The following is a 27,818-nucleotide window of genomic DNA, read 5'->3' on the forward strand; positions in this document are numbered from 1 at the left end:
TAAATTTTTTACATTTTCTCTTTATGAATGGCTACTTTAGGATGTACCTTTTGAATTCAAAATAACATCTTGGATCCTTTCATTGGCCAAGAATTCTGAGATACTTGTCAAACATTCAAAACTGGAAATGGTGTTCAAATCCTCTATTTGACATCCCTTATCTTTAAGTGAACTCTTCCACACATGCATATTTTCTATCAATATGATATTTATATGTTTGATTGGAAGAGCTCATTTGTTAAATGAGGGGTATTTTTTGTTGCCTGTTAAATTGTATCCATCTTTGACAGTTATATTTTATCAAAAGTTTTGTAGATAAGGCATATTTCTTTCAGTGCCTCTAAATGAGAAGCTAGCAACAGAGAAGATGCCAAGATTTTTAGAGGAAGAAGGATTGTATGTTGGTGTACGACCATCAGTTGCTAATAGAAATTTAAACAAAATGGAGAATAGATTATTACATGAACCTGATAAGGTATGAGAATATTATTATTAAAGAGAAGATATATGTCAGCTTCAAAATATACAAAATTGTTACAATTAAACTGTGATATTTTCTACATGTCTTGATATATTACGTATTAATAGGGACGGAAATGGTTTGGAGAAGATGGAAGATTAAAAGCCTTACCTGATCCTTTAAAGAAAAACCCTTCACGACCTTTTATGACAGATGAACAAGAACCTTATTTAGAAACTGTCTTTAGAAAGGTAAGTTTCTGGTTCATTGAAATATCGAGGCATTATGCTTTGAAAAGAATGAGGAAAGGTCATCTTTTGTTGTTGTGTGAACTTTGTGTGACGGCTCTAAATTTTGTACATCAGATAATGCCAGCCAACTTCCATATTCAAATAGTAACTGAGTCTATTATATTGTTGGATTTAATATTTTTTTTTTAAAACATTGAGCTTGGATTGGATTTGGAATGTGGAAATTGATATTTTGGTGTAAATTTGGCAGAAAAGCTACTGTTAATGACTTAAAATCTATATGTAATGGCCAATTTTTTATGCAATGCCTTAATGTATATATGTACCACATTTATTTTGAAATCTTGTGGAATTTCTTGCTGTTTCAAAGGAACATATTTTGTGAAATTATTTTCAGGCTGTTATGAGAGAATTTGACTATCGTTATATTGATGGTGCCATAGATGGTACAGGACGTTATCAGTTGGATGCTGATATCAACTCCATTGTTTTCTCACATCATCATTTATTTAGTAGAGAACATGTTCTAGCAACTAGATTAACAGATCTCTATCAAGACTATCTGGCTAGGAAAAAGAAAAATATGACTGAATTTCTGATAGAGAAGGTACATATTGTGACTTTTTTGGACATTTTTTGGCTTCAACAACAACATGGGTAACTAATTCTGCTTGAAGAGAGAAAGCTAATTATTTCAAATCTGATAAAAGCAAATTTCTAGCACTTTCATTAAGAAGGAGATACATCTTAATTTAGCTTGTATTTTTTGATACCGTATAATTGGGAATACCCACTAATATATCTGTAAAAATCTCTGTTACTGTAGATAATGTGCTACTGAACTGGAATGGTAAAGTAAGCTTAATGGAATCTCTGACAAAAAGTGCTAATTTTGCTGTAGGCTTTGAGCTTGTTTCATGCTCTGTACATGCAGTCAAATGTCACGAATATTTTTTGTTACTAGAAATGAATGAATATTTGAAATTTTCCTATTTCAGATGAAAGCATTAAAAAGTTCAGCATTACATTTACATGAGTACATCCAGAATCATAAGGTAAGCATACAGAAAATAACGCATCTCTTAAAGAAATGAGTAACTGTGTCAGAGCAATTATAAGTGTCTTGAAATTTACAGGATTTTTTTTTTGAGACAAAGAAAAAGCTACTTAATTGATGGAAATAAAACGCATGACTTTCACCTCTGATGTAGGATTTACAAAGTGGTTTAGTGTATTCGAATGTGTCTATTAGAATTGTTTTTGTTAAATAAATAGTAGATAAATTCTACATAAAGAAATATTAATATCTATTTTACTAGGGAGAAATGGCTGTAAGTGACCGAGCTAACTATGAGAAAAGATTACAAGATTATAAATATGATATCAAGTAAGTCTAAGAGAATTCAAACCCTTTTCAGGAACCATCTCTCAACGGAACGTTACCAATAATTGTCAAATTAGGAATAAAAATTCCCCGTACTTAACAGTAATTTGCATTTGCCTGCAAGGATCATCGCAATGAGCAATAATTTTTGTATTTTATCAATTTTGGCTAGACAGTATTATAGATTTCACTTACAAATTGCAATTTGAATATATGTTGATTTATCTTTGTGATCTACACTTGGGGGTAAAATTGATATTGAAGAACAAACTTTGTGTTAAAGTTGCCAATAATTACTTTGTGTTGTCAAAAATTCTTATTCAAACTCCATTGTTTTTGTAGACATACTAGAACAGTCAAAGATAAAGAGGAAGAAATGGATAGACAGTTATTAAAGAATATTATACATACATGGAAAGAATTAAAAAGTATACGAGAATTTCAGAATTATAATAATACTCCTATAAAATTACAAGTTATTAAGTGAGTAACTGCAGATTTGTCATGTTATTTTACGTGTATGGATCTGATAGACAGAGCCATGTTGCTGTCATGGAAACTATAAAACTAATTTTGTAAAATAATTCATTATAGATATAGATTTTATTTATTCCTAAATGATATTAAAAAATACAAGGAGTAAAAGAGGAGGAAATTTTGAGCTTGATATTATGGTGTCTGCGTAGTGCTAACTTGTTTATAATGGGGTGTACATTATTTACAGTGACATTTCCAAGCGTCTAGTCATTTCAAGTGTATAATGTATCATTGAAAACTTTCAGAGAGGAAACAAGTAAGAAAGAAGATCAATTACATTGGAAACAAGAAATAGAAGAAGAAGTAGGAGAATTACAAGAAGATTTTGAAGAAAATTATCGAAAAGAATTAGAACGTTACAAGGAAGATTTAGACAGATATGAAAAACAACAGGCAGCTAAGGTTTGTTTCACAATGACTTGAATTTTACTTTGAATTTTCCTTTGACACATATATATTTTAAAATGGATACTATCACCAAGGACAAATGTCAATATTGAAATCTTATCTTTAATTATATTTGTAGTTTTCAAAGTAATTTGTAAGTCCATAAAACAACACTACATGGCCTGCAATACAATATTTAGACAACTCATTAAGATTGGAGTTTCACTTTGGGTTCATCTTGCTAACTCTTTGCAACTATTTGATATGATTTTACTAGAATTAATAATAAAACTGTTTTTAGAAAGAAGCAAGAAAAAGAAATAAAAAGAAAAAACGAGGATCAAAACATAGTACAATGGATCAAGATGATTATCAGGTAATATACAGGAATCACATTACATTGATTGTCCCAAAGATGTGTTACAAGAGTCTATATTGTTGTTCTTACTGACCTAATGCTGAAACATTCTCCTATAGCTGATCTCTGATGGTTACTATTGATAGTTGGCCAGATGAAATTCCCAAAGGCCCAAGAAAAAAAAAAGAAAAAAATTAAAGAAAAAGTTATTATTATGTAGGAAAAATAAAGGGTTCTTCTGGTCACTTGATAGCAGCAGTTATTTAAATTGTTTACCTGGTATCACTATTATATATTAATGAATGTTTAAGCAAAAGGCCAAAGAGGGGTTATTTTCCAAGAGGAGCATGCCCCAACCATCCCCCATCCAAAGCCACATACTCCTAGAATAACAGAGCTGTATGGTCAACCTATATTTTATTTTGATATTTTGTAGGAGATGTCAGCAGCTGATAGAGAATTATTAAATGAAGAAGATCTACTACAACCAGTAATGCCAGAAACATTTGATGTCAAATTAACACGAGAAAAGGTTAAAGCTAAGGCTATGGCCATAAGACGTAGACCAGGTAATGATTATTCACTAAATATAGTCCAGATATCAACTTCTTTAATATTATAGTCAGAAAAATTGACATGAAGCCAAAAAGGATTACTCTACTTTCCCTAGGGATAAATGGAAAGAAGGTATTAATACAATAATCATAAATCAAGAAAAAAAATGGCTATTGGGAGAAGATCTAAACTACTAATGTCTCCAAATATTAACTCCAGTATATTTCAATTTCAATTGTCAAGAAGCCATTTTGGGGGCTTTTCACATTTTCATGAAATTACAAATTCAATTTTTACATTAAATAACTGACTGGCTTTTAATATTCATGTTTTGCTAATGTTTCAGGGGAACCCAAATTATTTCCTGAGTTGTCAAATACTGCTACAATCACTCCAACAAATCAGTGTCCCAGGTAACTTATAGATAAAAGTACATTAGAGGTTTTATATTGTAATGATATCATAATTGTAACTATTGTTTCAAGATTGGACAAAATAAAATGTTTAGTCAAAGTGTTAGATAAAGTTGTATTTTGGACATTTTATGCAATTTAAGCATTAAGCAAAATAATCTCGATCAAAATTTAAAAATGATATCATTAGCTTTGCAGCTTTAAGATGTTCTCTTAAAGATCAACCATTAGCAGTGAATAGTTCAGACTTGCTGTGGTTTCCATTCTCCTGATGGTTATTTTGTTATATATATTTGTAGAGGTGAACAACAGAGAAGAGATGATGTATCTAAAACGAAGGTGTTTGTTAAGATATTGTTTAATGATAAAGAAGTTTCTAGAACCCCCTCCAAGTGAGTATAGTTTATACAATACTTATCTTAATACAACAGATTATCTAATGGGCGGTCGAAATATGCTGTAATTATTGTGGTTATTTCCCATGAAAAGTTGTCACACAAAATTCAACGGGAAGTTCTGGTGATGATCTTCTGTTCTACTGAAAAGAATTCCTTCTTTAAATATTTCATTCTATTCCAGACCATTATCACAAGACTTCAGAGTGACCTTTGGTCAAATTTATAATTTAAAAATTGTCCAATGGCCAGAATCAATTAAGTTTCAGGTAACTATACTAATAATTATACTTCTTATTGTGACTGTAAGTTTTGAAACTTGTTTTGTTTTGTTCTGTTTTCACAAAGTATTGTGAATTTTGGTGTTTCTTAAGGATTTGAAAGTCTTAAAAAAAGCATGCATTTTTCCATACCCTAAGGTATAAGAACTGTAGGAAACTCTTCACCTACAACCCCAAAAGGTCCTCTTAGCAAGATGCTCAAGAGGATGAAATTACGGAACATATTGTTTATTTCAGATCTTTGAAGCTAGAGCTCTAGGTAATGATCTATTAGCTGATCTATATGCTGGTATACCTGATCCCTCTGTAACATCACAGAGTGTACAATTAGAGGAAATGGATTTTAGTACTGATCTAAAAATAGATAAAACTAATGAAGGTGTTGGAAGTGGTAAGGGTCAGATTTTGGGGTTCTGTAGCACAGTAAGAGCCATCATTTTGGTCAACTTGTGAAATGCCATGAGGATTGGCCAAGCAATAGCTGATTGAATGGATCCTCACTGAACCTAAGTTGTTATTCTTATTTTGTTTCTTATTTCCAGAGATCACTCTGTTGATATTTTGAAGTATACTCTGCTGCTTCCAGGATCAGAAAAGAAGCATGTAAATCTTTATTTCATTTCATTTTATGTCGTTTAAATTATTTCAGGTGTACCATTCACATTTGATGTTCATGGTACTAATACTATGATATTAATGACAACTGGTATACTATGTAGTAGTGTAGCATGGGCAGTTGACTCAGACGGTACACCACTAGTACCACCGACTACTTCTATAGCACCTACTAATTACTATAAGTAAGTTTTATCTTTACACTACTTTAAATCATAAATTATTATGTGATAAAAAAAATAAAATCTATACAAGCAAGACAATTCTGTTAATTAAAATCTTGTCCAAATCATGGCAAAATCTAGAGCAAAAGTTGTTAAGTATTTTATTCATTGGGGATCCAGTTGTATTTTGTATTCTATTCCCTTTGTATTTTGTATACTAGTCCCTTTGTATTTTGTATTCTATTCCCTTTGTATTTTGTATTCTATTCCCTTTGTATTTTGTATTCTATTCCCTTTGTATTTTGTATTCTATTCCCTTTGTATTTTGTATTCTATTCCCTTTGTATTTTGTATTTTATTCCCTTTGTACTTTGTATACTAGTCCATTTGTATTTTGTATACTGATCCATTTGAATTTTGACCCATCATAAGAAATATTGAATGGCAAACAAACAGCAATTTGAATTGAATTATGTATGGCTTGATATGATCATTATATATCTTGTTATTTTCAGTGCTATGAAAATGATGGATCCAGTAGCAGCTATTGGTGCCAGTGGTGTAGTTGATTTAGATAAATTAGCTAAATGGTTTCAAGAATCTAGATTAGATCCTAATGATCCCAATAATGCTGATTTAGTCTTTATGTTAGGGGTAAGATTGGTTGTTCTTTAGCTGTTTGAAATTCAATATGATTTGTGGAAAGATCCAAATTATTTGAAAGGCAAAAGAAAAAACTCATCATATTGCTTCTCATTGTTTCAAGTTAAATGCTTGAACTCACTGCATAACTTAATGATTGAATTTATTATGTAACAAAAGTCATAAGAAAACAGCAGATTTTATTCTATATCTGTAAGTCCAATATCAAGGTTTCAACTGTATGAAGTTTTTTCTTTATTACTTATTACTTTACCTGAAAATATCTATTACAGTCTAAAAGTACAAACGTCATGCAGTCCAGAGATTTTTTCCGACTAGAACAACTACAACAAGAATTTGATCTAGCCACTGATGAGGAGATGGCTATTAATAGAAGATTTAGGTTGCTAACTTTACGAGATAATGAAATACCAGAATTTAAAAATTACAAAATGGCACCAGCTTATGAGAGAGAATTACCTAGAGATTTATTTATGGTGAGAAAATCTTACAAAAGTGTCTTAAATCTCGAAATAACTTGAATGATATTGTAAGCCTACTGTCTTGAATCTCAAAATTCTTGCAGTTCATTTTTTTCCGAATTGTCTCGATCCTAAAGTTTCTTCGTATGAGGCCTTGTTTAACAATCACACAATATACTTTTGTTGCTTGGGTCTTCTTTTAAACAGTTCACTGAAAAATGATGAGCCATGTTTGTCATGAGCCAACTTGACATAGTCTATATATTCATAGCTTTATTAATTAGAATGTCTGACATGAATGCTAAAGTTATTCTATTTCGCTATATCATACCAAGCCCAATTGATTATTAAAATTTCCGTTATTTGTAGGAATATGAACGTAAACAGAGGGAAGAAGAAAGAATTAAAGAAACAGAAGATATAGAAGCCCACAGAGCTGCCGTTAACAGATTCATGCAGAGAGTAAGTCATTTTTACTTTCATAAAGTGGAGAGTTAGACTATTCCCATTGCAAAAGCCCAATCATGAGTAGAAACGCAGGATGAAAACTTTATTTTATTTCTAGGTTAGAGAACAAGTTATGAGAAGATTTAGATTAGCTCAACATCAAAAACGCTTAGAAGATGTTGTTATTGAAGAAGTTGTTCCTAATATTGGGTAAGCTTCTTAATCAAAATCCAAGCATTTTCTTTATTTGTATGCCAATGAATAATTATTTTTTGCATTAAAAGGATTGTATAGAGGATTTCTAAAATTTTTATATGTATCAGGGACACCGATAGCATCAATTTTCACCACTCGCATTCACCTTATGTGATAAAGCATACTTTTGCTATTAAAATACATTTTTTGTGAAACAGAAGCCACATTCCATTTTTAGATACATCATGTGAATTTTTCTTTCAGTATTGTGTTTACAAGATTATTACATTTTGGTGAGCCACGTCGACCATTAAGACCTATACGTAAAGAGAGAAAGAAAGTAACAGCTACAGCTGTAAGAGGAGAACAAGTCAAGATTTTATTGAATATTATAAGAGCTTCATCTATACCAATTCGAAAATCTGCTGCCGGGTAAGTCTCAGTGTTTGTATTATTTTATTTAGATGAATTTAGGACTGCTGTTAATTTTGACATTTTAGTTTGTAAATTGATATTTACTACCAATTTTATGTGTCAATATGTGAAAAAAACATTAACTGACTGATCTGTGAAATATTCTTGACCAATTTGTGAACATAAATTGGCTGATTTTGAAGAAAAATATCCTTTGAGACCCAGAATACTGTCAGCTATTGAAGCTTCAATAGACTGGCAAAGAGTGGACAATGGGTAAAATCTATGAAAATTTGCTGTTATTTTTTCAAGTTTAACTAAAATGCATATTATGTAAAACAATTTTTATTGGAAAATTCATATAAAAATGTCTATGTTATACATTCTTAAACAACCTAGGTTTCATATAATCTTAGTTCTGTTTCATTTCGTTGATAATCAACTGTGGGTTTATATGTATATGCATCCATTTACATCTTGATCAAAGACATTCACTAAGGGGATAATCATGTAGTTTGAAAGCAGATTATATGATTTCCTCTTTTTTTAGTGACTTTGTATTCTAAAAAGTTGGAGAACGATATAGATGTATATCAATTACGTTTATTAATTATACTTATTTTAGACCTTTGAATAACGATAATGGGTAATGGTATTAATAAAACATGTTTGATATGAAAATAGGATGTCATACAATCACATATTATCTAAGTCTTTATTTCTATTAATTGTTCACTATGATGAACATTTTGAAAGAAATGCCTAGTACAAAAAGCTTGTAAGATGCTAAAATGATAACTTTTGTTCCATATTTCGAGCTAGGATTTTGGGGTTTTTTTCAAAGAAAAAGACAGAAAAATACAGATGATATATTGTTTCGATACTTAACTTTTAAATGTGAAATCTATTAGTAGTATTACAATCCTATTTTTATGTGTGGAAATTGTAGCTTACTCTATGGCAAAGTATTTCACTTCTCCTGGTCACATCTGTGATCCGAGATCCATGAGTGTGGCCTTGAACTTAAAACCCACCATTTATTCAATCGATTTGGCCCAGTCAGACTTAAACCTGTTTTGCAGAATGAAAAGGGAATAGCAGGTCACCATTGTCCCAGTTTTTTATAACCGCTGTGTAAGATTTTAAGGGTGGCTGAAAAAGATGTCTTCTCTACTGGCATCAAGGCCGTGCAAAATCACTTTCCAAAGTGAGTAAATCTGTAGGAAGCAGCTTTGATAATCAAGAGTATTTCAAGTGCAAATTGTGACTTTGTATTCTAAAAAGTTGGAGAACGATATAGATGTATATCAATTACGTTTATTAATTATACTTATTTTAGACCTTTGAATAATGATAATGGGTAATGGTATTAATAAAACATATAACATGTTTGATATAAAAATAGGATTGATTATGGCATAAAGTCACAGAGTATCTTAGTCTTAATTTCCATTGATTGCTTGCAACATTGGAAATTTTAAAAGCAAATGAAATTAAAAATTTGATGTCTTCTTCAGTTCCTTATTTTGACAATACATAAATTTTTAGGCATCTGCTGTTTTGAGACTTGAAATTTCATGTGAAATCTTGAAGTGCTATGACAATCCTATTTTTATGTGTGGAAATTATAGCTAACTCTAAGGCTAATTGTTTCACTTTAGATCTTCGACTTTCACAAAACTCTCTCAGAGTTTGTCCTCTGCCACATTTCACTCGCTAGTTAGCTAGTACCCTTCTATCTTTCTTTTCCTGTCACAAATTTCTGTCTCTGGAAGAACACAACTCAACTCTTTTGAGGAATTTTCACCTACATTGCTAAACACTATAGTGATATGGATGTCTTTTTCAAGAAAAGTTATGCAAGTTGCATAGGCCTGTTAAATACACAAAAACCACATAAGTCCTATATTTCACTCTCACCTCCTACTCATACTTAAAAACCAGTGACTTATCTTCTTATTTGTCAGATTAATATGCATAATATTCAAATGGTACTTTGTAAAAGATATAAGTATAACTTAATGCCAACAGAAAATCTACAGATTATGTGACAAATTATATCAAAGAGACCTCATCTTTTATATTTCATTTTAGTTTTATGAATTTAAAAATATCATCCCTCCAAATTAAAATATAGACTCATTTCTGCTGGTGACTATTTTTTGGCATGATTGTTTATTGTATTATATTTGTTTTTGTTGATAGAAATATTCCAATGAGAGATCAAGAATTAAACGTGAATAATTTTAGTGGTGTGGTAAGTCATAATTACTTGACATTCTTTGGTAAATTTAGATTTATTAAGTATTGTGTGGTACAGGCTGTGCACATAAAAGATCCCTTGACAGTAAGAAATGGAAAGAGAGACTTATGGTGCTGTCCTGGTATGATTTTTCTCATTGTTGACTGCATGGTGTTGTAGGATGTAAAGCTCAATTCATTTCATTTTTTTTTCCCTCTAAACACCTGCTCTATACAATTATTAGATTTATACATAGACAAATTTTATTATTTCAGCCATTGGTACGACCCTATATAGAAGTCATGTTTCAACGGAATACAGTTCGTACAAGTGTTGGTGATGGGCCAAATCCCAGTTTTAATGAAGAACTAGAACTTCCTCTCAAGTAAGATATTTTAACCACTGAAGTATAGATGATTTCTTATTATTGCTCGGAGTGATAAGTTCGGTCCAATTAAACTGGGTTACATCAATTCAAAATTCACCCAACTATTTCTATCTTGGCCTAATTTTTTACGGCACATGTGGAACAAATTCTGAACCCTGTTCCAAATAGTTTCATTGAATTTCTGGTTGGTTGACAATCCCAAACTGGCAAACCAATCAAGTGCCCCAATATAAACATGTTTAAATCAACATGCTCTATATTTGGCCCTCGTTATATATAGAGATTGTCAATTAAATATAATTTTTCAAAGACAAAAGGATAATGCTTGGTTTCATTTACTCTTCTCTGATGTAGATGATTTCAATTGTTGGTTTTTTATTTTTTAGAGTAACGAATGATGATTATTCATCTAATAATTTACAATCTATGAATGATATTGTGTATATTAATCTCTTTGATGAAATGGTAGTGGATATGAGTCATGTAAGATAATAATTTCTCATAATTCTATACAGGTTGGGCAGCAAACAGCTGACATTGCGCTCTTTACATATATGCTTTTTAGCTTATTCATCAATTCCTGGTTTAAAATATCTCAAAATGATATATATTACTAAACACGGCAATCATAAACTAGGTTTTACTTGCAACTTTAAGACAAGTGATCTGTTTGTCATAGTATTTGAAATGATTATATTATTTTTAGGATGATAGAGAAAAAGGCACAGTGGTACATCAGAAATTAGAGAAGAAATGGTTAGGCAGTCTAGAAATACCATTCTCTACAATTTACTTAAACACCAAGGTAGGTTATAAAGGCTTTGTCAGCTAATTTATAGATAGAATACATTAACTATTGATCACTGATTGTGAATAACATAAACTGAACTGAACTCCCACCAGTGAAAATACACCAGTATAAAATAACATTATGTGACTGCTAGTGTTTAAAAGCTTAAATTTAACAAATTTAACTCAACAGTCAGAAACTCTAACAGAGTAAACTAATGCATCTGTCTTGACAAAATTTACCTCCTTGACACTGCATGGCGTTGATTGACTTGGTTCCTCCTCATAAAAATCATTGTTTTCTTTACGAGTATCAGCCCAACCAGGAGCTCATTTCATTTTCATCAACAAATAATCTGGAATAGTCCTGCATTATCAGAAAGTATGGACCACTTTATCATTATAGATTGATGGTACATTCCGTGTTAATACGCCACCAGTGTTATTAGGTTATGTTTATGAAGATGCTATGAAACGTAGTGATTTAGAAAGTGTTTTAACGAAAACAGAACATAACACCTACATCAGTATGTTCTTAACCATTGAACCTCAGTTAATAACACCAGAACCAGTTAGAGAAAGGGTAAGATCTTACTGATGAGGCTGGGCATTATTTGGGCTCACAATCTGATTGAAATGAACTGTGCAAATGACTTTTCTACTCCCCTATTCTTTATGCGCCCACATCTCTCTGTGTGGACGAATATTGTCTGTCCCTTGGTTTGTTCACATTGCATTTTTTTGTAAACTATATTTTATTCTTGTGAAAAATGAAAGAGATTGTGGAAGAGGCTTTCTCTTTCTCTATCTCTATTGACATTGATGGAAAAACCTTACTTCATAATATTAACAAAATTGATAAATCTGAGTACAAAAGGATGAACAATTCTAGTTTGAAACCATACATACTCCCCATTTAAGATACAAGAATGTTACTGAATACATTATTGGCTTTCTAATTTGGTTTTAGTTTTCGACCAATGAAGATGAAAAACTGTTATTACATGCTGAAAAATGGCAACAAGAATTAACAAACAAACATCCCAAACGGTTATATAAACCCTCAGTTATTGATGTCAATGGTAAAAGTGTATTTGTAACCAGATATTTTAAACCATTAAACATACCAGATGATATTAAAGATTTAAATTTAACAACTGAGGGCACTGCTGTAAGTATGATAACTATATAATGAATGAGATCATATGGCTCTTTGGGTGATGATCCTGATGAAATATTTCAAGGCAAAATATAAGCTAAATAATCAATGCAATGATTTCAAATTGTTGTATTTCATTGTTCATATGATGTTGTTTGTATTTTCAGGAAAGAGTAGTTTGTACTGTTGTATTTCCTGGTTTAGGTGATATTTTAATTGTATTTTCAGGAAAGAGTAGCCCATTCTGTATCTATGATACCATTTGTATCTGATACTGTTGTATTTCTTGGTTTATGTGATATTTTTGTTGTATTTTCAGGAAAGAGTAGCCCATTATGTATCTATGATACCATTTGTATTTGATACTGTTGTATTTCCTGGTTTATGTGATATTTTTGTTGTATTTTTAGGAAAGAGTAGCCCATTATGTATCTATGATACCATTTGTATCTGATACTGTTGTATTTCCTGGTTTATGTGATATCTGGAGCACATGTGATGTAAGTATTTATTTCATACTAGGTAAAAATGAGCTTTATGGTTTAAATGTGATAAAATTTGTCCTAAGTGTACTATTTCGTAATATTCTTGAGAATCAGGTTGGAGGTTTCTACAACTAATTCTATTTTACATACTAATACTACTAAGCCTTAATTACATTATTAAACTGGCAGAGTTCTGTTATTTCAGCAATTTTTACGTATGTTAGCTGGTGATGAAGAAGAACATGCGGTCTTATTGATGAATTATTTCTTACACTTGGGCAAACGAGCTTATTTATTGATAGGTATAGTTGCTTGGATCATTTTTCATCATTTTCTATCTATAAGCAGATTATACTTACAAATCAAAGGGACACATTTACTATTTGTTTTACCAATGGTACCTTAGTCTCAAAGACTTTTTATTTTTTTTCAATCTGAGCTAACGTGTAATAATGCTCACAGCTCACTGTCGAAATTTGAGCATTCAAATACATGTGTGTACAGAATTATCAGTGCTTGAAAGTTACGAGTGACGACTCGTCTTTTCTTGATACAATGCCATATCAAGAAAAGACATATATAGAAAGAGATTGTGAAACCTAGACATCAATTTGAAATTTAAATGTTTAGGTTCAGCTATACCAGAAGGACCTACAGCCTATGTATTAACAGAAGAAGGTAGTGATTTTTGGTTCTGGAATGCCTCTACTGGAGAACATTTTAGTTATCATGATAGTAATTGTCCAGTACAAGTAGTTGGTTGTATAATGAATCAAGATAATGTAAGTAATGATGAGTTCTCATTCCTGGAAGTAGAGTTGCAGGATTTCAAAATCCAAACCTCAGCCTTACTGTCTTGGTCCCAAATAAAGTGAATTTTTCATGTTGATTTGTGAAATTTTCTAAGAAATACAAAAATATGTTTTCTTGTCTATGAAATTATCGTTCTTTTATGGAATTTCATGAATTTTATATATGTTTACTATTTACTGTTTGAGTTCACTAGCTGATCTAACAGTGGCATCAGGTGTTCTGTTTTTTTTTATGTTTTATGTTGAATCTTGTATTATTTCTGTAGGTGTGGGGAAATATTCAGTCATATGAGAAACCAGTTCAAATGGATTTCAACATAGCTAATACATCAGCCTGGAGACCAATATTTAGCCGATCTTATCCTAGCCCAATGTTAGGTTCTATTCAGGTAATTTCTCTTATAAATATCTCAAAAATCTCTCTAAGCTGCAGTCTTTAAAACTTTATAACAGTAGGATTTTGTTTTAAAAGGATAGGTTCGCCACTTTTTTCACCAGTTGTACCTTAGTCTCAGAAACAGGAATGTTTTAGTTAAGACAATCAGTAATGGTGTTCACAGCTCACCGTCAAAATTTGAGCCTTCAAATCCATGTGTATCCAAAATTATCCACATTTAAAAGTTAAAATGACGACTGCTATATATAGAAAAGACATATATAGAAAAATTTTAGGTATTTACTAAAATGTCGAACCTATCCTTTTAAGTAGATACATGCAGCAAAAACCAAAATTCAAATTCAGGTGATAGAATTGCCTTGAATTGAAGCATAAGATTTATCTTGGATTAAACTTCAGTACAATATATTGGTTTCAGCCTGAAATGTTACAATATGTAGCCACTGATAAAAAACATGCTGAAGATCTACAAGAGAGAATAGAACAACATTTAAAGAATAAGATAATGGATTGGAGAAGTCGTACATTAACACGATGGAACCGACATTGTACCAAAATTATGAGAAAATTACTACCTATGTAAGTATATCTATATACCAACATTGAAAAACCAACTGAAATAGAACATTAATCTACTAATCTCATTATTTACAAAAAAACTCAATAGTAAAGGGGTACGCGCTATATTTACAATTATATGGTATACTTTCTGACACCAGGTTATTTACACATCAGAATATTACACAATGACACCAGTCTTCAGCCTTTTGGTTCCCAATAACATAGCCTTTATGGAGGCAGCATGCAAAATTTTCATTATTGAAAATTAAACGATTTAAAAATGAACTTCTATGTATTTCTATTAACTTATCACTTATAACTTCTATTAACTAATAAAAGAATGGATTGTACTAAGTGCAAGTTAAGTAAGCAGTTTAAACTAGTTTTGGTGTCTAGACTGTCCCCTTTAAATTCAGTTAAATGAAACCTTGTTTATATATTACAGTTTAGAAGAAAGTAGAGGACAGGAGATTAGCCAACATCATTTAGAAGAATTAGAAAAACAGTTCTCAGCTTATAAGGTGTGTACATGTTACTGTTCAATGAGATCATTTATAAGTCTAGGTAGAAAGCTCTGTCATGATTTCATGTTTAAGATTTTACTGTAAAAAGAAATTGATAAAATTTGGAATGAATAACGAAAATATCCTGCTCAAAAACTACATAAAAAATATTGTATGGCTCAAAAAATTCATAGAACAAAAATTATGCATTATTTTGGATCTAGTTATTAAATAATATTAGCTCTTGTCCATGAAGTACTGGGAGTAATAAATGAATTATTGAATGTTTTTCAGGTGTCTGGATTCCCAATGAACATGCCGTTTGTAGATCTAGAGAAGTTAGTAGAAGCTGTATTTTCTACAGGAGTACATACACAAGAATCAGCTGAAGAGTTTGCTCTAGCTGTATATATACATGCTTATAATAACTCTGTATTATCTGTATGGATTTATGTTGCCTCTTTAACTAAATAATTTACATGTACAACGATGTTCTACTGAATTTCATAGATAAACAATAATTTTCTTCCAATAATTCTAGAATGTCATGTATTAGGAATGATTTTCTACTGTAAATTTAGAATTTCAGAGATAATAAATTATTTTTTTTCAGTTAATTCAAGATTTTTATAGCTTATCAATGATTTGCTATTAGAAATTTTTCTCTACAAATTCATTGATTAACGAGGCTGTTTTAATGCAAATCATAATTTTTATTGATAAATTGTCTAAGGATGTATACTAGTGCAAAATGGAAATGGGTAGAAATTTTCAACAATATTTTGGTTCATGATACATTGTATTTGAAAAACTAGATATTAATATCATTTTACCCATTAATATATTTATATTACATTTTTGTGGAAGACAATTTTATTAGTGAAATTTAATATTCCATTTTACTCCAATGAATTTTAAACACTCGGCTTCTAATTTTTTATCAAACCTCACTAAAAATATTTTTGAATGAAATCATGTTTCGAACATTTGAGCCATGCGATAATTTTATTGATTTTATTAGTGCTATGCTTGTTTTTATTGGAATGAATCAGTCTTCTTTTTATTTGTAAAATTTTAATTTAAATATTGGCTCAAAAATGAACTTTGAACAGTTTAAATTTAGTGCCTTTTCAAATTTTACCCTCCATGACTTTTATAGTGCATACCATAAGCATTTTAAAGCTTGGAAACCATTTCACCATTAATTTGATAAATTGGAAATCTTCACATGAATATCTAGCATGTATGTTTGGAAAAGTTCATTAACAAATTAAGGGGTATTTATTATCACACAATAAATCCATCCTTATTTCATTTTCCTGAAATTTAGTGGTAATCCGTCCTGTTTTATATTATTTATATAATTATGTTATTTATTGTTATTGTTTACATGACCTATTTATTCTGTGATGTAGTATTTTTATCTTGTAGATATATGTAAATTATAAATTTTAGATTTTAAGAAAATAAACTGTTATTATATTAATCTCTGTCATTAAAAAGGAGGGATATCAGTAGGGCAGTTTGCAACAATATCAATGGTAAGTTAGTAGGTCAGTTGGAAACAGTTTCATAAGAAGGTTAATAGGTCGAGGGGCTTCTAGTTTCATTAGAAGAGCAGTAGGTTAATAGGTCAGGGGCTTATAGTTTCATTAGAAAGACAGTAGGTTAATAGGTCAGGGGTTTATAGCTTCATTAGAAGGACAGTAGGTTAATAGGTCAAGCACCTATAGTTTCATTAGAAGGGCAGTAGGTTAGTAGGTCAGGGGCTTATCATTTCATTAGAAGGGCAGTAGGTTAATAGGTCAGGGGTTCAGTAGATCAGTAGGTTTGTGGTCTATTGAAAGGTTAATAGGTCAGAGGCTTATAGTTTCATTAGAAGGACAGTAGATTAAAAGGTCAATGGCTTATACTTTTATAGTTTCAATAGAGGGTTAGTGGGACAGTGGGTTAATAGGTCAGTGGCTTATAGTTTCAATAGAAGGTTATTAGCTTCGAGATTCATTGCACAATGACTGGCATTGTCCGTCCTCGTTAGGCTCGGTGGAGAAAAATAAGAAGTGAAGAGACATAAAGACAAGGACTAAGGCACTATATGTAGCCCATATTGCTAAATTAACTTTAGCTTATTTTCCACGATGACTTAGTATTCGATGGTTAATAACAAGATTGCACCTTAGCTCTTTTTGCTAATAGATAAAGGACGACATCTTATTTAATGTTTAAACCTTAAACAGCATTATATTTCCTACAATGATGTCTGAATCTGATTATTTTAAATCTATCCTGTTAGGCTACTTATTTATCCCTCAAAGACTTTTATTAAGTGAACGTTATTTGAATAGTTAATTCCGTGATTGCCCGGAACTCTATAATAATCATAACGTCATAATACAAGCCGAACCTCCGGAAAGTTCCGAAGCTAAGCGTAGCGTAGTTACTAACAATAGGACACATAGTGACCGGCCTTAAAACAGTGCTGTAAATTGTGTTTTCTTGTTTTAAGTCCATTTTTTTGGAATATGGGAGGTTTGTTTTCGAGTTGTCGGAAACCTACCGAACGGAAAAATGTCCGAAATATTCAAGTTCTTCCAGTCGGAAACGCTGATGGTCATACACAGAAAACTGATTATGGAGTCTTCTGTGTATCCAACACAAATTCTGCGAAGAACTCGACTACTGGTGAAACTTCTGATACACCAACAAAATCATCACCACCAACAGTAGATACGAATTTGGAAGAAAAAGAAGACAGTTTTTCGGAAGGAAAGAAAGAATGTCCACCTCAGAAAGGAGAAGCGCCAGAATCTCTTGGTAAGAATCTGTGTTTATAAATTGAACTGATATATCTGGTAACAGAACTATCTTTAATAACTTATTTTATAAATCATTGTGAAAATAAAACCGATTGAATAAATTTACTTTAACACTGCAACAATGTAACATTTTATATTAAATACAACCTTATTGTAGGAGTGAAGAAATTATTGAGTGAAGAAAATGTGAAGACCATACTGGTACAAGAAGGTCTGGTAACCAATCTCAAAGGTCTTTCATCTAAAGGACTGGCCTTTGAGATTGTGGAAAAATCAAGGGAGGATGTAGTACCTCCAGCAAGATTAGAGGAAATAATAAAAAGTAGAGAAAAGCGAGCAGAACCAACTGTGGAGGAGATAAAGCAAAAACTCTTTGAAGCAGAACGGCGCCGCAAAGTAAGTTTTTTTTTTATTTAAACTTATCATCATCAGACATCAGTCCATCAAATGTATTATATGTAAGAATGATCATCAACATCAGTAGCCATTAAATCTATTAATTTATTCTTCTCCTATTCTTGTAGCAATTGGAAGAGGAACGAATAATTCGAGTTCGAGCTATGAAAAAAACAGAAACTGCTGGTGCTATCAAGGCCTATGAACAAAAGCAAAAGGCCTTGGAAGACCAGCAGACTCAAAAAATGGATGTCGCCGTGGCTGCTCGCCAGAATCATCTCCGTGAAATCAGAGACAAATTAAAGGAGAAAAGAAGACATGCCAATCTAGTTCGTCAGCGAAAAAATCTAAACCTGGATGATATGGATCCACCACCACCAGAAGAGCCACGTTTTAGATTTCATCATAACTGAATTATTTGTTCTTTTTTATTTTTTTTTTTGAGCGGAAGGGGGATTAATTATTCCTGATTGTTACATTTATTTCTCAATAGGCTAGTCCAACAGTTTAATACGGTTGTGGTGATAATGAGATCTGTGATAATTAACAGTTAGATTGTATTTTGTAGTTGAGGCCAATATCTTATTCGCCAGGTCTTTAAAGGGATTGTAAAGAGGTTTTCTTTTTTTATGTGTATCGGGATCACTGATAGGTTCAAGTTGCAACATTCCAATTTCAATTAGACGTCTGTGGTTTCCGCAATTCAACTGAGATTAGTGTTGGAGCACGTCACTAATCACAAAATATGCCCAAGTCCCTTGCGATTAGTGATGTCAAAAAAACACTTAGTTTCAGTGGAATAGCATTGTGTGTATCTGGGATACTGATAGATTCAATTTGCAACATTCTAATTTCAGTCCAACTTCTGTGGTTCCTGCAATTACACAGAATTTTGTGTTGGGTGACCTCACTAATTGCAAAATATGCCCAAGTCCTTTGCGATTAGTGATGTCATCAAACACCTAGTTTTAGTGGAATTGCAGGATCTACAGACGTTTAATTGAGATTTGGAATGGTGAAAATTGATGCTATCAGTGTCCTCGATATACAATAAAAATAGCATTGTGTGTATCTGGGATACTGATAAGTTCAATTTGCACCATTCCAATTTCAATCAGGCGGCTGTGGTTCCTGCAATTACACAGAAATTTGTGTTGGGTGACGTCACTAATCGCAAAATATGCCAAAGTCTCTTGCGATTAGTGACATCATCAAGTAATTAGTGGTTCCTGCAATTACACAAAAATTTGTGTTGGATGACGTCACTCATCGCAAAATATGCCCAATTCTCTTGCGATTAGTGACATCATCAAGCACTTAGTGGTTCCTGCAATTACACAGAAATTTGTGTTGGATGACGTCACTAATTGCAAAATAAGCCCAAGTCCCTTGCTATTAGTGATGTCATCAAACACTTAGTTTTAGTGGAATTGCAGGATCTACAGACGTTTAATTGAGATTTGGAATGGTGAAAATTGATTCTATCAGTGTCCTCGATATACAATCAAAATAGCATTGTGTGTATCTGGGATACTGATACTGCCCAAGTCTCTTGCGATTAGTGATGTCATCAAACACAGTTGCCCCCAATACACATAAACTATTTTAGAAAACCTTTTTACAATCCCTTTAACATTTTATATTATATTTGGCAATTTTAAACTGTCGGGAGATGAGTCAACATCCTTCAAGCTGGTCTCGAGTCTGAGTAAATCTCCTCTCCTCCCCTCTGACTTCAAGTAAAGTTTTTGTTTTTTACTGTTATAAAAGATTTATTATGAATAAACTTAAATAGAAGAATGTTGTTTTTAAATCACTATTACCTATCAAGTATAGTACATGTGAGAAAAGATACAATCCAACACTTCCGGCATTTTCTATTCCTATGCCTTGCAGAATTTTATCCTTTCTGCTTGCACTCCACAATCTGTTGCATCTGCTATTAGCAGGAAAACGAAAAGGGTCGGTTGATAAGTCCATGAAAAAGCATATTATTTAAGCCAGATCAAGGGCCACAAAATGAATGATCAAATACAAACAAGATTCCGGAAAATACATGTGCAAAACTAAAGGAAAATAAAAAATGTTATATTAAAATTCGTCATTAAAATGAAAGTAGGTCAGTTGGGAAATTTGTTAGATTTTCAGTAAGGCATTTGGTGACAATTTCAATAATAGGTCAGTTGGCAACAGTTTCATTAGAAGGTTAATAGGTCAGGGGCTTTAGAAGGGCAGTAGATTAATAGGTCTTAAAGAAAGAAGAGCAGTGGTTAATAGGTCAGTGGTCCATTGTTTCATTTAAGCTTGTTATGTATGGAGGTTAGTAAGTCAGTTGCATTTAGTTCCATAAGAAGTGCAGTACGGTAGATTAATAGGTCTGTGGCCTATTCGAAGTAGATAAGTGACTTAGAGGTTCATTAGAAGAGCAGAAGAGGCTATGACAGTTACTTGGTTACAGGACTAAAAATGATTATTACTTTGTGGTCTGAATTATATTGAGTTGTTTCCCTGTATTGAATCTTCTGTTGTAAAAGTTAGTTTTTAATGAATGTTAACAATGATGGTTGTGTCCGTACCAAAATCTTACACAGTGTCAGAAGAAATCCAATGAAAATGGCTATTCAATTAAACCATCCGGCAAAAATGATACGGAAAAAGCTTTTAATGAACAATAACAATTTAAAATGATAAATTATAGTGAAGAAATATGGATTCATTAACAGAATGTTGTCCATCTATGGACAGGAACTCTTCAGATCTGCTTGTGGCATGGAAACCATTTAAAAGCCATGCTGAATTTGCCTATAGACTATGGACTATAAAAAGATAAAAAAAAAAATAAGCAGAGAATTGGCCCTATCATATGCTAGGGGTCGGAGAAAAAGGAAATTGTTTTCATGGCTATCAGATGACGAAAAAATCGCTCACTCATTTCTATTGTACGTAATCGCAAACTTAAGACAATCTTAACATTAGTCTTAAGTAGTAGGTCATACGATTTATTGAGAAACAGGGTCCTGATGAAAAAGTAGTATAATTTATCACTGCTTTAAAAATTTGGGTGAAAAGCTGTGGATTTCGGAAACCAGATAAACGTGTTCGAGACAGAATTGGTTTTTGGCACCAAATCTTCTTAATCAGAGAAAGATTAATAAATGAAGGTAAAGTTGTCCAGATGAAAGTTAAAAGATATAGAAATTGAGACTAAATTTCATATTGTCAATACTAAATCAATGTCACTTATAGGAGCTTATACCTGTATAAAACTGTGACTATACATGGTATTGGAGCTGAATATTTTCAATTATTCAATGGCCTTGGATGTATGCCAGGTACTCACCATATTAAAATAGATGAATCAATTCCATTAAAGAAAAAATAAACAAAAGCTTTTGCATTAAAAGCTTTGAATGAAATTCAAAAGAGATAAGCCCAGATAGAAAAAGAAATCTGAGCCATATTATTTAGATGTCAGAAATTCCACAAATACCTATATGGAAGACATTTTAATGTTGAGAATGATCCTTAAAGACTTGAAAATATCTTCAAAAAGTCATTTTAGAAGTTCCATAAATACAAAAATTTATACTCGCATTAAAAAAATATGATTTTAATGTTATAAACATAAACCAGGAACTGAAATGTATGTATCCGATACATTATCAAGATACTACTTACCTGAAAGTACTGAAACATTAATACCTGAAGTAGACGTGAATGAAATATGTAGTTAAATTTATACTTACCAATTTAGCTCCACAACAGAATGAAGAATTCCAGAGATACAATAAAGAAGATGAAATTTTACAGAATTGAAAATAACAATAGGAAGAGGCTGGCTAGAAAAATGTGATGATGGTTATATAATTAAAGATATCCTTTATCAGAAACAGAAGAAACAAGAGTTTTATTATAACAAAGCAGAAGTAAAACTTTATCAAACTTAAAACCAAATGATCCTATTGTCAAAAAAGAAAAGAAAGAATTACTAAAAGGGAAAGTTATAGAAACTCATGGTTCTCCCCGATCTATAGTTGAATTACAAGAAGGTTCCAGATTGAGAAGGAATATGAGACAACTTCTGAAATGATAATCGGTTAGAAATTGCTACTGCAAACAGTCATTTGAAACAACCTAGCTTTACCAAATACTTAACATACCAGATCCGGAAGATGTGTTGAATTATCAATAAGATATATTGACTCTCAATATTAGTAAATTGAACTGTTAAATCAAAAGACAAATAGTTTTAATTAAAAGTTTAATTTGTGATACATGACAGTTACCTGGACTATAGATAATAATTACAATGCAATTCTGCTGTTAATTCTCTTCTAATTATGAATTAATTATGGACATGTGAGACAAACTGGTATTTTTCCTGTACTTTCTATTCATATAAGTGTTAGCATATTAGTATTTTCATAAATAAGAGAACCCATCTTTAATGGGGAAATTGTGAAGAAACATATGAATTCAGGGACTAAGACACTATATAGCCTATATTGTTATTAGATCAATTTTCATGATTCTATGGTTTAATAATAGGTCTAACAGGTTTCTTATAGATGAAGGATGACTCCTAAATGTTTAAACATTAAACAGCATCACTTTTGTTATAGTACATAGATATCTGTATCTGGATATATCAAATCCATTCTATTGAATTAGGCTACTTATTTATCCCTTTTAAGATTTTTATTAAGTGAACGTTATTTGTATATTTAATTCCGTGATTGTCCGGAACTCTATAATAATCATAACGTCATAATACAAGCCGAACCTCCGAAAAGTTCCGAAGCTAAGCGTAGCGTAGTTACTAACAATAAGACACATAGTGACCGGCCTTAAAACAGTGCTGTAAATTGTGTTTTATTGTTTTCAAATCAATTTATTTTGGAATATGGGAGGTTTGTTTTCGAGTTGTCGGAAACCTACCGAACGGAAAAATGTCCGAAATATTCAAGTTCTTCCAGTCGGAAACGCTGATGGTCATACACATAAAACTGATTATGGAGTCTTCTGTGTATCCAACACAAAGTCTGCGAAGAACTCGACTACTGGTGAAACTTCTGATACACCAACAAAATCATCACCACCAACAGTAGATACGAATTTGGAAGAAAAAGAAGACAGTTTTTCGGAAGGAAAGAAAGAATGTCCACCTCAGAAAGGAGAAGCGCCAGAATCTCTTGGTAAGAATCTGTGTTTATAAATTGAACTGATATATCTGGTAACAGAACTATCTTTAATAACTTATTTTATAAATCATTGTGAAAATAAAACCGATTGAATAAATTTACTTTAACACTGCAACAATGTAACATTTTATATTAAATACAACCTTATTGTAGGAGTGAAGAAATTATTGAGTGAAGAAAATGTGAAGACCATACTGGTACAAGAAGGTCTGGTAACCAATCTCAAAGGTCTTTCATCTAAAGGACTGGCCTTTGAGATTGTGGAAAAATCAAGGGAGGATGTAGTACCTCCAGCAAGATTAGAGGAAATAATAAAAAGTAGAGAAAAGCGAGCAGAACCAACTGTGGAGGAGATAAAGCAAAAACTCTTTGAAGCAGAACGGCGCCGCAAAGTAAGGTTTTTTTTATATTTAAACTTATCATCATCAGACATCAGTCCATCAAATGTATTATATGTAAGAATGATCATCATCAACATCAGTAGCCATTAAATCTATTAATTTATTCTGCTCCTATTCTTGTAGCAATTGGAAGAGGAACGAATAATTCGAGTTCGAGCTATGAAAAAAACAGAAACTGCTGGTGCTATCAAGGCCTATGAACAAAAGCAAAAGGCATTGGAAGACCAGCAGACTCAAAAAATGGATGTCGCCGTGGCTGCTCGCCAGAATCATCTCCGTGAAATCAGAGACAAATTAAAGGAGAAAAGAAGACATGCCAATCTAGTTCGTCAGCGAAAAAATCTAAACCTGGATGATATGGATCCACCACCACCAGAAGAGCCACGTTTTAGATTTCATCATAACTGAATTATTTGTTCTTTTTTATTTTTTTTTTTTGAGCGGAAGGGGGATTAATTATTCCTGATTGTTACATTTATTTCTCAATAGGCTAGTCCAACAGTTTAATACGGTTGTGGTGATAATGAGATCTGTGATAATTAACAGTTAGATTGTATTTTGTAGTTGAGGCCAATATCTTATTCGCCAGGTCTTTAAAGGGATTGTAAAGAGTTTTTCTTTTTTTTTTGTGTATCGGGATCACTGATAGGTTCAATTTGCATCATTCTAATTTCAATCAGACGTCTGTGGTTTCCGCAGTTCCACTGAAATTTGTGTTGGATGACGTCACTAATCACAAAATATGCCCAAGTCCCTTGCGATTAGTTTCAGTCGAATTGCAGGATCTACGTTTAATTGAGATTGGGAATGGTGGAAATTGATGCTATCAGTGTCCCGATATACAATGAAAATAGCATTGTGTGTATCTGGGACACTGATAAGTTCAATTTGCACCATTCCAATGTCAATCAGGCGTCTGTGGTTCCTGCAATTACACAGAAATTTGTGTTGGGTGACGTCACTAATCGCAAAATATGCCCAAGTCTCTTGCGATTAGTGACATCATCAAGCACTTAGTGGTTCCTGCAATTACACAGAAATTTGTGTTGGATGACATCACTATTCGCAAAATATGCCCAAGTCTCTTGCGCTTAGTAACGTCGCCAAACACCTAGTTGAAATGGTGCAAATTGACGCTACCATTGCCCCCGATACACATGAAATTTTTAGAAAACCTTTTTACAATCCCTTTAATATTTTATATCATATTTGGTAATTTTAAATTCATACTGTCGGGAATGAGTCAACATCCTTCAAGCTGGTCTCAAGTCTGAGTAAATATCCTCTCTTCCACTCTGACTTCAAGTAAAGTTTGGGATTTTTATTGTTATAAAAGATTTATTATGAATAAAATTAAATAGAAGAATGTTGTTTTTAAATCAATATTACCTATCAAGTATGTGAGAAAAGATACAATACAACACTTCAGGTATTTTCGCAACAAGTCATTCATTCACCAGAATCCGTTCCGATGCCTTTTATCCTTTCTGCTTGCACTCCTTAATGTATTTAGCAGGGGGACGAAAAGGGTCGGTTGATAAGAGATTGAAAAAGCTAATTAAACATATTATTTAAGACATGGCAAGGGCCACAAAATGGATCATTACTTAAAGTAGCTCGCTGGAATCTGGAGAGCCGTGCTGGAAAACCTAAGGATCCCACAATATTCCAATGCTTGGAACCCATGGAACCAATCTACACATGGGTTTAATTTGATATTTAAAGGAAGCTAAATTGTCTCATTCTTATATCGATCAGAAAAAATACATGTAGGGCTACATATGCCTGGATACTAAGTTAACCTCTAGGGGCAGTTAAGGATTGGTGTGCCCCAGTCCGTGTTTTTTGGAGAAAATGTGCACCATTCACCCCTTTCCATTGCTATCAAATAAAACGATAGAGAAATGTATATGGTCCAGGGAGGAATGTATTGTCAAGTGAAAATAATGTTATAGAGAGTGTCAGTTTCAATGCCTCAGGGTGTTTCTCTATTAATTGTGAATTGTTTTAAAAGGTCTAGTAGAACCAGATTTCTCAGAATTCCATTGTTTCATTGACAATTGATGAATAATCTAAATGTTCTGAGAGTCAATACTAACACATCGTAAGATAATCTCAATATACGTGCTTTAACCCAGGAAATATCCACTTTGAATTTTTCTCTCTGCGATATTTGTCTTGTAAGTGAGTTTGGGCGATACAAGTACACCCGTGTATGACGCATGCGAAACGGTTGCACAAAACTATCTTATTTTTATTTACAAACTGTTCTTATGTTGTAAAGACTAGCACAAGAGGGCTTGTTGTTTCTTTCCGTGTCCATTTCAGTAACAGCATCCATTATTTCAACATAGTGACATGGGATAGGTAGTTGTGCGCCAAACAAAACGATCTGTGTCAAAATATAGATCTTTCTTGACATTTGACTATAGACACCAAACTGAAAATTCAAATGGCACACACCAACGATGAATGAGATGTGTCATAGGCATATTAATGTCCGTTCTGTGCCGCTTTTTTGCCAATGAAGAACATACAACACCCTACAAAATTATGCGCCTGACCTTTTTCAATGATGTTTTTTAAGTCACTCCTCTCTCCCCCTAGAATTTTTTTTACAACAGAACATTTACAAGCTTAGAATTTACACCGGTGAATAATAACATGTAATATGAGTGCATGAAATTACTCTAGCAATGAATTAGACAAACTGCTAGTACGTATCGCCCAAGTTCAATATCACATCCAAGAAATTCTGATATTTATGAAAGAAAATGTTATTGGTATCACATAGAAAACAGAGAATTTATGAATGTCATTCAAGATTGTGTATTAGATCTATTATTTTATTTACGTATGGAACAGAATGTCAAAATCCCACTTTGAAGGAAATGGTAGTGATATCCCAGTTTGACACGATATCATACGCATTTTGGAATATACAATAAAAACTTTGAACCATTAAAGTGCAACTGTGCTTTGAGTTTCGATTTCAGCATAAACTTTGGTATTCTATTTCATGTTTGCCTTCAGTGTAGTTACATAATTCGGGTAAGCATAAGGTGTCAATGAATTGACCATTGAGAGTGTTTATTTTCCTGCAAACCAGTTCGGTGAAGTGACGCTTGAAAATGTTTTGTTGGATTTTAAATTTAATATTAAATTAGTATTTATAATTGTCTGTTCCCGAGCATTGGCTGTTTTGGATCTAAATATTCAGGAAAAGGTCACACAGAACGGGAGCATACTAGACCTTACCCTCAAAATGTTTTCAAATTGCTCGCAAAGCGTTTCGGAGGACGAACTTCAATGTTATCACGAAGGAATAGAAAATTCATCCCATGAAAATAGTTCCAGACGTCGTGGACGACCAGTAAGTAATGCAGCTAGGGAGAGATCCAGGGTGAAGACTCTTCGTACCGCCTTTTTGAACCTCCAGGAAATTCTCCCCTCGGTGCCACCAGATACAAAACTTTCTAAATTAGATGTGTTAGTTCTTGCTACTACATATATTTCTCATTTAATGAAAACATTAGATAGTTATAGTTTATCTCGTGCTACTGAAAATTCAACAGTTCCCGTTTACCATCCAGTTAAGGTAAGAACATTTTGCTTAAATTGTTTGTATGGGATATTGTAAAGGCAGACGTATTTTAAAATAAATTTCTATAGTTGCAGAATACTTTCT

General features: G+C 32.3%; 4 protein-coding genes across 4 annotated transcripts; all 4 read left to right on the forward strand.

Moving 5' to 3' along the window:
* Positions 1-325: 325 nt before the first annotated feature.
* Positions 326-15,790, forward strand: LOTGIDRAFT_219375 (hypothetical protein; the record flags this gene model as incomplete). The annotated part of the gene is made up of 30 exons (XM_009062753.1): positions 326-475; positions 589-711; positions 1,109-1,327; positions 2,379-2,578; positions 2,878-3,034; positions 3,547-3,582; positions 3,814-3,946; positions 4,279-4,345; positions 4,645-4,737; positions 4,925-5,009; positions 5,259-5,412; positions 5,671-5,821; positions 6,316-6,454; positions 6,736-6,939; positions 7,294-7,386; positions 7,490-7,581; positions 7,831-7,998; positions 9,142-9,225; positions 10,479-10,607; positions 10,997-11,093; positions 11,317-11,415; positions 11,806-11,982; positions 12,370-12,570; positions 12,969-13,058; positions 13,249-13,345; positions 13,674-13,825; positions 14,122-14,244; positions 14,671-14,831; positions 15,259-15,334; positions 15,611-15,790. The coding sequence occupies exons 1-30, from the start codon at positions 368-370 to the stop codon at positions 15,788-15,790; spliced, it is 3,888 nt and encodes a 1,295-aa protein (XP_009061001.1). The 5' UTR covers positions 326-367.
* A 2,048-nt stretch (positions 15,791-17,838) lies between these two features.
* LOTGIDRAFT_165725 (hypothetical protein) lies at positions 17,839-18,941 on the forward strand (the record flags this gene model as incomplete). Its single annotated transcript, XM_009062754.1, has 3 exons — positions 17,839-18,130; positions 18,290-18,528; positions 18,657-18,941. The coding sequence occupies 3 exons, from the start codon at positions 17,839-17,841 to the stop codon at positions 18,939-18,941; spliced, it is 816 nt and encodes a 271-aa protein (XP_009061002.1).
* Positions 18,942-23,431: 4,490 nt separating this feature from the next.
* LOTGIDRAFT_165726 (hypothetical protein) lies at positions 23,432-24,538 on the forward strand (the record flags this gene model as incomplete). The annotated part of the gene is made up of 3 exons (XM_009062755.1): positions 23,432-23,723; positions 23,883-24,121; positions 24,254-24,538. The coding sequence occupies 3 exons, from the start codon at positions 23,432-23,434 to the stop codon at positions 24,536-24,538; spliced, it is 816 nt and encodes a 271-aa protein (XP_009061003.1).
* Positions 24,539-27,506: 2,968 nt separating this feature from the next.
* Positions 27,507-27,668, forward strand: LOTGIDRAFT_70568 (hypothetical protein; the record flags this gene model as incomplete). The annotated part of the gene is made up of 1 exon (XM_009062690.1): positions 27,507-27,668. A coding segment is annotated over one exon (162 nt), but the record flags the coding sequence as incomplete, so codon positions are not given.
* Between the last annotated feature and the right edge of the window lie 150 nt (positions 27,669-27,818).

Source organism: Lottia gigantea (genome assembly GCF_000327385.1).
Source record: "Lottia gigantea unplaced genomic scaffold LOTGIsca_53, whole genome shotgun sequence".
Classification (NCBI taxonomy): Eukaryota; Metazoa; Mollusca; class Gastropoda; family Lottiidae; genus Lottia; species Lottia gigantea.